Raw genomic sequence first — 12640 nt, 5'->3', positions numbered from 1 at the left:
CTCCAGGCCTTGAGACCTTTAGGACAACTTACTGGAGGAAAAGTTCGTTAAGGGTAAGTTCCTTCCTCCTAACACTAATTCACTACTCCAGCCTATGGATCAGCAAGTCATTTCGAACTTCAACAAGCTATACACCAAAGAACTATTTCAGCGATGCTTCGAAGTGACCGAAGGAACAAACCTTACCCTCCAAGAGTTTGGAAGAAATCATTTCCCCATCGTGAACTGCCTGAAAATCATCAATAAAGCCTGGGATGGACTCGCCAAGATAACTCACTTCCGCTTGTGGAAAGCTGTGGCCTGACTGCGTTCTTGGACGTGACTTTGAGGGATTGTTGGTGACAATGAGCCGCCGAATGTCGATGAAATTGTGTCCTTAGGGAAGACTATTGGGTTGGAGGTGAATGACGTGGGCATTCGAGAGCTGGTGGTAGAACATAGCCAGGATGTGTCCACCAACAAACTCATGGACCTGCATCGCGAACAGCAGGATAGGTTATGGAGATCTCGTCCGGGAGGAGGAGGAAAAGTCATTGGAATCTCTCACTTCAACTGAGATTTGAGAGAAGTGCAAAATGTGGGTAACGGTGCAAAATTTTGTAGAAAAACCCCACCCGAATAAGGCAGTAGCAGTACGAGCGATGAATCAGTTCAATGACAATGCAATGTCACAGTTTCGTGAAATCCTCAAAAAGAGAGAAAAGCAAGTCATTGGACAGGTTCCTCATTAAAGTTCCACGAAAAGAAAACAATTCCAGTGAGCCAACAGATAGCAGTGATTCGTTAGTGAATTTCGTGCTACACAGTAACTCTTCTCATGTCATCTCTCGTCTCCCTCACACCAACAATGATTCTGTTGTAAGAAAAAGTGCACTTTAATTTGTTTTACATTATATTTTGTTTCAGAAATGGTATGCGAATAAATATTTTTGTGTTGTGGACAATCATCCGTGTTTCAATTGCTTCTTATGGGAAAACTTGCTTTGATATACGTGCGCTTTGGATTACAAGCATGTTACCGGAACTACCGTATTTCACGGCATAATCGTCGCCACCGCGTAATCGTCGCATCCTTTATTTTCAATACAAAAATCGGACTTTAAACCTTTAATTACATAATCGTCGCACGTCCAAATTTTGTTCACTAATCGGGTTAAAAGGTAAATGGAACTGCAACGTAAGTTGCACATGAATGCGCAATTTAAATACGTGTATGGTTTATGGGCAATTTGGCAATACAGTCACGTTTGCGACATGTTGCACAACGTATAAATAAATAATACCGGTATATGTACGACGCATGACAGCAGAGCAACAACAACCACCACAGGTCTGCTACCACTCTAACCGGCACCACCCTCTAGGACCCCGGTAACATCCTAGCGGTGATGAGGTTAATAACCTTACCCACCAGCTGAGGAAAAAAAGAGAGAGAGAGAGAGCCTGGTGTGAAGGTTGCTATTGTGTCCGCCCCAAATGGGTAGATTAAGCGAACACAAGAGAGAACAAAGGGGAAAGTGAAACAGCAAGTCACAGTACATCAAAAAAATTCAAGGATAGAAACAACACGAGCGAACAACATGATATAAAAATTACCCAAAAGGAAGAAAATAGACACTTACCCAAAACGTGGAGGAAAAGCGGCTTAAGGCCCGTGGACACCCAAACCAAGAAATAGTTGCAGCGCTGCACCAAATGTGGTAAATGAAAACCAACTTTTAAGTGATATGAAAGAAAACTTTAATAGACATTTAAATGAGAGGTAACAATTCAAAAAGATAATATCTAGAGTGGACCTAGGTTCATCATCAAAGGAGATTAAAGTCGGATAATAACTTGAACCAGGTTGTTTAAAAGAATGTAAATACTCGATTAACAGTAATTGAATTAACTTGCAAGAAATTAATATGATTAGTAAATAAATAGCCAACGAGGCAGCTTGAAATAAGAAAATGTAGACTTCATTTAACAAATAATAAAGGAACTAATCCGTAAATATCAACAAGAAAAAAACAACAGTGACCTCCATACCTCAAACAAGATAATTAAAATATTGATTTAAATGTGATCAATCACGCGTTTAAGAGAAAAACAAAATACCATGTTTAGTAAACAATCCGTAGTTCATGACCTTTAGGCCGGTTGCCTTTTAACTTTACTACAATTCGTTCCAATTTCTACCAAGGGCAATTTCCAAGGGCCCACGAAAATAAAGGTAGAAGTTACACATTTCGCCCAGACAAGGAACGAGACGAAACGACAGAGAGGTTGGCCGAAATAAATCACTTTATATGAAAGAAATGCCAACGATACCAGGCAACAAAAATATTTTCATCCAAGAAGCACACACGAACCAACAACAATCACCGTTAAAAACAAAGCCCACAACAATTACCCAAACACACGTTGCCATAGTAACGGACAAGCAAAGCACAGTCTACAAATTAGAAGTAAAACCAACGGTTTTAAATTAGAATAAAACAGAGATCCCAGAAACAATGCAAAAAAAAATCAAAGCTAGGAGAAATAAATCCCAGAAGGCAAGGAACCCGAAGGAAAGCTAACCCCGCTACCTTGGAAACAGCGCCTTGGTTCACACCTTATGTTACAATAAAGTGCCAAAAAAAAACCTTTTCTTAATTTTAAGATAAACATACTAATTTCTTTCACCGTGCAAACTGCATTCTAAAATGATTAATTGCCGAAACCGTTTCTCATGGTTCACAGACGCACACGATATCCAGCACAAATTTCGAAGAGGAAGTCTTAATCCGATTATTATTATTATTATTATTATTATTATTATTATTACAGTTATCTTGAAGTACGCCGAAACACACAAATCTTCTTGCTTCCCCAGAATTACTTTAATCCAAAACAGTTACATACCTTTGAGTCCAGAAAAATTGAGAAGCTCAAACCTGGCCATTGTTATTGAAGACCGGCAACCACGAGGCCGTGAACTAAAGTTGTTCACCAAGGATCCTGGAGAATTATCGTAGCAAAAACATAATCCAATGACACAGTAGGAGGCCAGCAACTAATGGAATAAGGGATAATCCCTCTTAAGTTGGATATCACGGGGGTTTCAGCACAACCACCCGCCGCATAGCGGAACACACACATTCACGTCCATCCATGGCGGGTACAGGACGCCGACTCACCAGGAAGTAGTCGCTAGAAGTCAACAGTAGACTCGCGTCACACCACTCGCGCACGCGCAGTAGGCGCAGACACAGAAGTCAAACTGCCGCGCACGGCATGCTGTCCTCAAAAAAGTATATTGGCAAAAGCCGATTGACACAGAATTTCCAAATGCCAACACACACGCCAGTTCGAATAGGTTATAGGGGGAGTCTCAAACTATTTAATACTGTCTCAGACTATCGGCAGTTTGACGTGGTCGCGAGACAGTGTACTATTTATTCACCACCTACATATTATGAGTTCCCATTTGAAATACGTAAGGCTGTAAGTTATCGCTTATCGGCAACGTCTCCAGGAAATACCGGCTAGGTAGGTTGAATGGACCTCGACCCAGCCCTCAGATACAGGTAAAATTCCCTGACCCGGCCGTGAATTGAACCCGAGGCCTCCGTGTAAGAGGCAAGCACGCTACCCCTACACCATGGGGCCGGCTCCTGTGTTATTGCGCACGAAGTGAAATCCAAGACGATAACGCAGATTTCCACGGAATTATTCAGCCGAATTATTTACGATGTCTCAGTTGTCATAACTAGACTCTTATCTTACAACTACGTCATAAGTGTCCGGGCATGGGATGAAAACTTTTATCCAAGCAGTCAAGATAATTATTATCCAATGCTATTAACGTTTTATTTTATAAACTCGTCAGTAATGTAATGTAAAATCATCAATAACTGGGAAGAAATATTAACCTAATTACCGTATGTTTAAAAGAAATTGAAAAAATTTGTTACTGACGTCTCGGAATACAGTCAACTATACAGTAGATCTACACCGCGCTAGCTAGAGCTCCGGTTTGCGAGCTTTGCGCAAGCGCAGTAGTGTGTTGCAACCAACGAGCTAAACTGATAAATTGTTGCATGGTTCCTTGCTGCCTAACAGTATTGGCTGCTCTGGAATGGACAGATCACAGATGCATTTATTTGTTTCAGATTTACGTGATTACTGTAGACATGTGTGCGTGAGAATTTAAGTTTTTAATTTGTGTTTTGGGTGTTTGCCGAAATAATTTGTTTTAATAGTGAACAATTACGGAAAGTCATTTATATCGCAAAACATTAACATGTGAAGAAGCATTTATAAGCGATTATGGGTAAATATAGAAACTATTCTGCGGGCTTCAAGCTAAGCGTAATTGCCTTCGCTGAACAGCACGGGAACAGAGCTGCAGAAAGAAAATTTTCTGTGAGTGAAAAGTTGGTGCGTGACTGGCGGAAAGTAAAAAACAAGCTTAAAAGCACAAACCCTTCTAGACGCGCGTTTAGAGGTCCTAAAACAAGGAAGTTTCCTATAATTGACGAAAAAGTGTTTAGGTACGTCAGTGAAATACATAACAATGGCTGCAGTGTATCATATGAAATGTTACAAGTTAAGGGACAGGAGGTAGCGCGCAAACACAACATACCGGTAACTCAGTTTAAGGTGACTCGTGGGTGGATTAAGGGGTTCATGCGACGACACAATCTGTCAGTGCGAAGGAGAACAACACTAAGCCAAAAGTTGCCTGCTGATTACACGGACAAGATTGTAAATTTTCACCGATTTGTCATACGTTTGCGCAAGGAAACTTCGTACTTGCTTTCTCAAATCGATAATGCCGATCAGACTCCAATCTTTTTTGATATGCCTCGCAACAGCACTATTGCGCTAAAAGGATCGCGGAGTGTATTAATGAAAACCGGCGGTAGTGAGAAGTTGCGATGCACGGCAATGCTAGCCATTACAGCTGACAGGAGAAAGTTGCCGCCTTACATCATTTTCAAGAGGAAAACGATGCCTAAGAATATACAGTTTCCCCCTGGAATTCATGTACGAGTGCAACCAAAGGGTTGGATGGACGTAGAACTCATGCTGGACTGGGTTAAACAACCAGCTCTGCTTGTTTTAGATAGTTTCCGAGGTCACCTCGTGAACGAAGTGAAGCAAATTCTCACTACAAATAAGACACGACAGATAGTCATTCCTGGTGGCCTAACATCTGCTTTGCAGCCACTAGACGTATGTGTTAATAAACCCTTTAAAGACCACTTACGTCGATTTTACAACGAGTGGATGATGAGCGGCGATCAGCAATTGACGCCCGCCGGAAATATCAGGCGTCCACCCTTGGACTTGTTATGCTCGTGGGTGAAGAGGAGTTGGGATCTTATACCACCTGAACTAGTCTCCAAGAGCTTCAAAAGGACTGGGATTTCGAATGCACTAGACGGTTCCGAAGATGACGCAGTGTGGCAGGGAGATGAAGAATCTGATACTGGTATTAACAGAGGCGAGGACGGCGCATCAGATAGCGAAACCTGCGATAGCGACACCGAAGATTTGGAATAAATTGCGTACCGGTAAGTCCGCATTTCACAACAAAGCGATAATTTTTTGCAAGTGTAATATTTTAACTTTAATACTCAAATTAATGACAAATTAACTTAATACGTTCATTTTTATTTTCAGGTTGGAAAAACGTTTGCCGAATTGTTGCGAAAAATTATGAATTTTGTTTGAGACTATTTTAATTATTTTGATGTATAAACGCGAGTATTACGTATGCATCTTACATTTGTATCAAATACAATTTAGTTATAAATACATTTTTTGAGTAATACAAATACTGGTATTAAATATTCATCGTATAATGGTCGCATCCTACAATTTTTTTCGAAAATTTTGGTATAAAAAGTGCGACGATTATGCCGTGAAATACGGTAATTATGCTCACAATCCATGGTTCCTCTGTATATTCAATTTCACTTCCTTATTTCTTTCGAGGAAAGATATAGCTCTTTGAACTAAAGCCTTCCTGTACTTCACTTTCACAGAATGAATAATGCCAATGTCCATTCTGCAGAAAAGATTTATCTGAAGGATGGGCTGGACGTCTATCGGCACCACTATCTTCCTTCTGCCGATCCCATCTTAGCATCAAAGGTTTTTAAAAACTTAGGAATATTTCCGATGTCATCCACGCATTTTTGTTAACGATATTTACATGGGAGTGTACGGGTGTTCTTGAAGCATCTTGGATTCTTACATTTTCCAATTACCGTATTTAACTCATATATTAGACCCCTTCGAGTATTAGTCCCCACTGACTTTTTGAGACAAAGAAAATGATAAAAATAAATCAAGCATACGAGACCCCCGAACATAATTCGTAAGTGAACAATTCTGCTTCAAAGTGGGTACAGGCCTTACTGCAGTTTTGATGACAGCATACTAATTTGTGAATAGTTTCGTCCGTATGACTCACGCAATGAAAACGCGTCGGTCATGCGGTACATCCTTGTTTCGTAGTTAAGAAATGTTACCCTCTGTAACGTAGGCCTACTGCAGCTGACGGATCTCGTCTCACAAATAGGTGAATAGTTCTGTGTCCGGCCTGCGCATTTCAAGCACGCATCAGTCTTGCTATATGTCTGTGTTTAGTAGTTAAGAATGTCTGCCAGCGTAATGGTTAGCTCAATTAGCTTGGGTTTGATTTCCAGTACCGTACTGCCAGAGATTTACGAATGGTAGGAAGGTTGATATGCAGTAAAAATGGTACATGCACCTCCCCTCCGCTGGGGGGCATGTCTAAAAACAAAGCTGCATCACCTTGGGATGAAGAAACGAGTTTACTTTAGTTGAGAAATATTTGCGGTTGCTGCTATTAATATAGTAGGCAAGATCATAATAAAGTGATCGTTTAATGTCTTGTAACTAGGGCCAATGTAGGTATTTTCTGGAGAGAAGTAGGTTTAAAATGTGATAAAAAACAATCCAATCATTAAACAATGTTTTATTCGCCAACGAACCTAACATGATAATATTAATAATATTCATTATACGCCCACACTTTTAATGATTTTTAGAGACTCCAAACAAAACATACAATTCGTTAATACCAAAAATTGAGACTGTACGATTAAACATTGTGATAACAAAACGCATTACCACCACACCTGTAGATATCCATGAACGTGGCAAACTTTCCTGTTATTTATTTTAATTTTTTCCATTGTGGAACATCTGGCAGTGTGCGGACACTTGATAGCGTACCTAACCTAGTGAATGCGGTCTCTTATCTTATTTACAGCGGTTTAGGTAAATCCTGATGTGATAAATGTAAGAGGTCAGGCAAGAAATATACTTTAAAATAAGGATCTGGTTTCAACAGCCGCAGTTATCCAGAGAACGCTTGTAGTCACTGTAACGAGTGGAAGAGAAAGTGTGAGCTCTTAAGTTGTTCCCTGTTGGCTAGTATAGAGACTGCGATGAATCGTCCGCTAGGGGCAGCACCGTTACTATCTGTGGGTTGGTATCTGTAGTTGTAATATGATTATGTTCAGTAGTGTTGTTCTGTGAAGGCAAAGTGAAGAGTGTGTGATTCAGTGATGGTACTCATTTAGTGTAAACATACAGTATATAGTGCTGAGTTTATAAAACTTGCAAACATACAGAGGAGGAAAAAAATGCCTAATTGCTTCGTTTCATGCTGGAAGTCTGGCTATAAAACTACGAAAGGTAAACACTTTTCCAAACCAACAGGTAGAAATTCTTAGAGATAGACAGAAACTGAAAACAGGTGCTGATCCCCATATATTTCCCAATTTGCCACAATATCTCATGAAACAATTAAACGACAGTGAACCGACAGAAACATTCACTAGGGAATTAAATATCCTAGTAGATCTATTAATACTTCTACACTAGCAGGGGCTGTTTATAAAGATTCAATAAGGGATTCAATTACTAAAATGGAGATACCTCAGTGGGAAGAATATTAATTTTGCTTCAGAATGAACTCTTGAATCCCTAATAGTAACAGTTGAGAGCACCATACAGGTGTCAGTATTTATGGAATAATGGATTCTGATACGTGCTCACAGTCTAGTTTAATCAAGAACCACTAGAATGCCACTTTGGTATACTGCGCTCATTAAGTTGTGACGACCACACTTCAACAATGGATTCTCCGAATTTACACGTGTTGCAGTCTATTTATATCCCAATCAAACTTGCCCTGTCATCGGGTAGTAATTGTGAGCCCAAATTTGAACTAATATTGACATAATTCGTCCATCAAATGAGAACACTGGCTATTATTATTACAACTTCCCCCCATGCGGAGGCTGCCACAAGGACAAAGTATGTCGACTACACAGTATATTGTCTTCTAAGTTACTGTTGACTTTACTGGTGTGCCAGGTAGAAAAATCACCACACTGCAGAAGATTTGAGGTTATCACATATTGCCCCCCTTCCCCCATTTTTTTTGCTGTAAAAGTGAAAATAGGGGGTTTAATACGCAAGTAAATACAGTATTAGTGGGGATAATTTTTCTCTCCCGTCGCTGTTATCCCACAACGTCAGTCTTTCTTTACTTTCTTGTCTCCATGGCAATTTTGTCTGTGAACAGCATATGTCTTGGACAGGAGCAAATTTTAAAACACACTCGTCTCGATGTTAATCTCCTTAGCATCATATTCTTTAAGAAGTCGAAGTAACATTCTCTTTTTCCAGTACACAACTGTATCGTCATTAACTTCCGCACTCTTCCCGCATGTTTTTTTTTTTTACAAAAGGTTGTGCTGTATTTTAAAACTATCCAACCATCCATTAGAAGCATTGAAATCGACCAAACCTAGAAATCTATAATTTATTATTTGTCTGCCTACTCTGTTGGCAAGTGTATACCTGCTGCAACTGGGAAGAGTAATACCAATATAAAGTTTGTTTTCTGAAAGTCAGGCAGGCATCAATTTTTGATAATATGACAGTCTCTCATTGTGCATTGGCACTGCCGGTGGCTTCAAGTAGCCTACGCAGTAGCCTCCACGGATGTGCACCAGCCATGCGTCTTGGTGGGTGGGCTATTTACGAACTGACTAGCCCAACTTAGCACACTGGGGCGATAACGCTGGCAACCAGGAATGAGTTAGCTGGAAAATTTATAACGTCCAATAACAGACCATTTATATTGGTGTTATAAATTTACTCATTCGGGACAAATTTTTCAGGTTCCCTATGCGAATCAACATCTATATCCTATATCAACTGGGAAGAGTGCCGTGTACATACCGCGTCATTTGCGCAGCGTCAGTTTAAATAGTAGTAGGCCTATGGCTAGTGCGAGTTCCCATTGGAGGACGTTCATGGCTAAAGAAATGCTCTACATTATCAAAGAGGCTGGGCAATTTGGTAATCATGATGTTGGAAGAAAGAATGACTAAGATGCGAGTTTCGACATGGTGCGTAATTGGAGGAAAGATGAAGCTAGTCTTGAGCAAATCATAACCGCTGGCCATTTCATAGACAAAAGGCAAAGTTCCCAGAAATTAGAAACAGGCTATGTGAATGTGTAATTGAAAAGACATAGTAGGATTGTCCAGCCACTATTAGAATGTGTTGGTTGAAAGCTAAATTATGGGGTACAATGCAGTCGTGGATGTCTCGTGCATGTTTTTGAACAATATGATTTCAGACATGATAGCTGTGGCTTTTGGGCAGCAAACTTGGGAATTTGCTGTAGTTACAGCATAAGTTTGTCTAACAGTACAGCTCAAGGAACAATGGGGCCGATAGTAGGATTAGACGAATCTAATAGTATTGGATCACATCACAACTAAGCTGGATAGTCTGTTTCTTTTTATTTTAGTCGTTAAGGTTTGTTTCAACAAGTAATAGTTATGAGCATGTTCACTGCTCTAAGGTTCATGGTTTTCTCAACTGACGTAGCTATCTTATGATGTCTGTCTGTTAGTTCATCAGCCCACAGGCTGGTTGGATCCTCAAATAGCACCCCCAAAGGTTATGCGGTTATAAGGAAACCCCAAAAACCAGTGGCAGCACCAAAATGAGGCATACTAGGCAAGATGAGGAGTGAGGTAGTTTGCCATTGCTTTCCTCACTGGGTCAGAAAGTGCTATTGCAGCACGACTGACTCTATGAGCAACACCTTTCATAACACTCAGATGCACTAGTCATGCTCTGAATGTCATTACTCAGTACTACTCATATCCCAGCAACTTCCATATTGTCACAACCATGGATGTTGACTGGGACTTCGGGGGAAGCTACACTTTACTCTGGCCTGTGCCAAGAGATCTTATGATATGCTATAATATATCATGCATGTCTTGAAAGGAACAAGAGTTGAGTGTTGTGCAAGATAATTGTATAGTGTTTTTGAATTTTGAAATTCTTTCCTTTATTCATTTGTTTCATACAGATTGATCAAACTTATTTCTCCCCAATTGACTGAGCTAATTGTAAATGTATTCACTAGTATAGCCAGATTGACTGGTATCGTTCGTTGAATTAATCTCATTCTGATCCCATTATGTTGAAAGTGCAAATAGCTTTTATTATTTGCTTCAGAATATGTGTTGTAAACTTGATTAAGTGTTTGATCTGTCTACAGCTTATTTTTTTCCCCCCACAGATCCAGAAAGTGGTGATAGCTTTAGGTGACTTCATGAGTACTCAATGCCACGCCTGTATTGGTGGCACTAATGTCCGGGAAGACATGCGCAAGTTGGAGATGGGTGTTCATATAGTTGTGGGAACTCCAGGACGAGTGTATGACATGATACATAGAGGATCACTTCGTAAGTTAAATTTTTCTTTGATTCCTTTGAACCAAATTTCCTCTTTTGCTTATCTCCTTTGTTTTCTCCCTACTTGCTCATAGTGTGGAATACTTTTAGACATGGTGCATAGTATATCTAGTACCTATATTGAGGTATGGCCTGGGAGCAGCAACACTTACTGGACCAACAAAGAGTAGTCTTCAAACAGAAATGAAGTTCCTCTGTTCTTGTATTTAAAAAAAAAAAAAAAAAAAAAAATGGATATCCGGCAACACCTTGGATTGGAAAGTAGCTTGCTGGAAACTCTAGAAGTTGAAGAGATTGCAATGGTATGGTCACATGAAAAGAATGGACCCTCACAGGACTGCTCGAACATTCTTTGACCACGGTGTTCCTGGGAAGAGACTAAGAGGAAGACCTCGTGATGTTTGGGAAAAACGGATATTGAAGGACCTTGAAATTAGAGATGTGAACTGGCGTCGCATATATGAGCAGCATCTATGGATGGATAGGACAAACTGGAGGAGGCTCGTACACAACTGCATCCAGCTTTCTGGAGCAAAGAAATGGTGATGAAAAATTACTTCATTACCTCACATGCACACTCGGAATTCTCCTTCTGATTGGTTTTTTCACTGTTAGCCGTTAGATACAGTCTCACTTTTCTTGCATGTTGCGATTGTATATAGTGCCATTCTGAAGTCCAGGTCAATCTTTTATATGAACTTTGGATAGTCTCAATTGCTAATTCCAATTGCTTTATCAACATTCAACTTGTCCTCTTCTAAGTTGCTAACCAAGCCTCACGAAGTCTGTATGTGAGATAACTTCATCCTCTCTAACAAGAGAACTTCAGATGGATTGGACTGATTGCACAGATACTTAGCATTCTGATGAATTAAAATATGTTGTATCTAGTGGCAGTGATCCTTTTGCCTCCAACTTGATACAAGCAGCGTTAGGTTCGATCGGCGTGGCAGTCATTACATTATTCGTTATATTGCTGAGCTCCTTCCCTGTTGACATAAGTTAAGCTGTTCCTTGCTTGTTCTTGAAACTCATTAAAATTAAATTTTAAGATATAACAGAGCTAACAAAAATGGCTGGAAAAATTGTTGCTTTCGAAAAAGAACAAGCGGGGCTAGATTTATAATAGTGCGGCTGATATGCGATCAAATACAGTAATATATTCCACAGTATTGGTTCTGGTATCTCATCTGTTAAATAGTTCATGAAAATGCTGACAAAAGTGGACTAAGATATTTCATCATTGGCTTGCTCAATGTAAACTTTAAGGACTAAGAGTGCTACCATGATGGGACACCTATACTGATGTTAAGGCTCTTGGATAACTCGGTATCAGTACAGTCATGATATAGATGCTTTCAGTCTTCCATAATACAATGGGTATTTGACCTGGGCCAGTTGCAATGTCTTTGCCCTTCAATTCTGTTTTCTTGGTTCGGTAGTTTGATGTTGCAGGTGTTCTTATGTGATAACAGTTTACCTTGTTTAATATATTGTTTTAAATTCTGTTTCTCAATATCAAGATCAGGAATATGTCATCATTGGCTTGCTCAATGTAAACTTTATAACGCGCTTAATAATACTAATGTATTCTGGGCTAGAATGTTCCAAAATTTTAAAAAATACATTGATTTCTAGTTTTCTCGTATTTCAAACCACCACTACAGTGTGCAAACATGTTTTGACTTTTAAAATGTTGTGTGATCTGATATTCTTTTCAAACTTAGTACCGATACTTTATTCACAAATGTTCGATAAGTAAATCAAGTAATACCAATATAAATGGTACGTTATTGGACATTATAAGTTTTCCAGCTAACTCACTCCTGGGTGCCAGCGTT

General features: G+C 39.7%; 1 protein-coding gene across 1 annotated transcript in view; it reads left to right on the top strand.

Annotated features, from left to right (window-relative positions):
• eIF4A (eukaryotic translation initiation factor 4A) overlaps positions 1–12640 on the top strand; it is a 131312-nt gene that overhangs the window by 64201 nt on the left and 54471 nt on the right. The window contains exon 5 of the mRNA XM_067151728.2: positions 10625–10790. Coding sequence (XP_067007829.1) covers positions 10625–10790 — 166 coding nt within the window. The remainder of the gene's footprint in view (positions 1–10624; positions 10791–12640) is intronic.

This window comes from Anabrus simplex, chromosome 7, assembly GCF_040414725.1.
Source record: "Anabrus simplex isolate iqAnaSimp1 chromosome 7, ASM4041472v1, whole genome shotgun sequence".
Lineage (NCBI taxonomy): Eukaryota > Metazoa > Arthropoda > Insecta > Orthoptera > Tettigoniidae > Anabrus > Anabrus simplex.
This window is presented reverse-complemented; position numbering and strand designations above follow the sequence as displayed.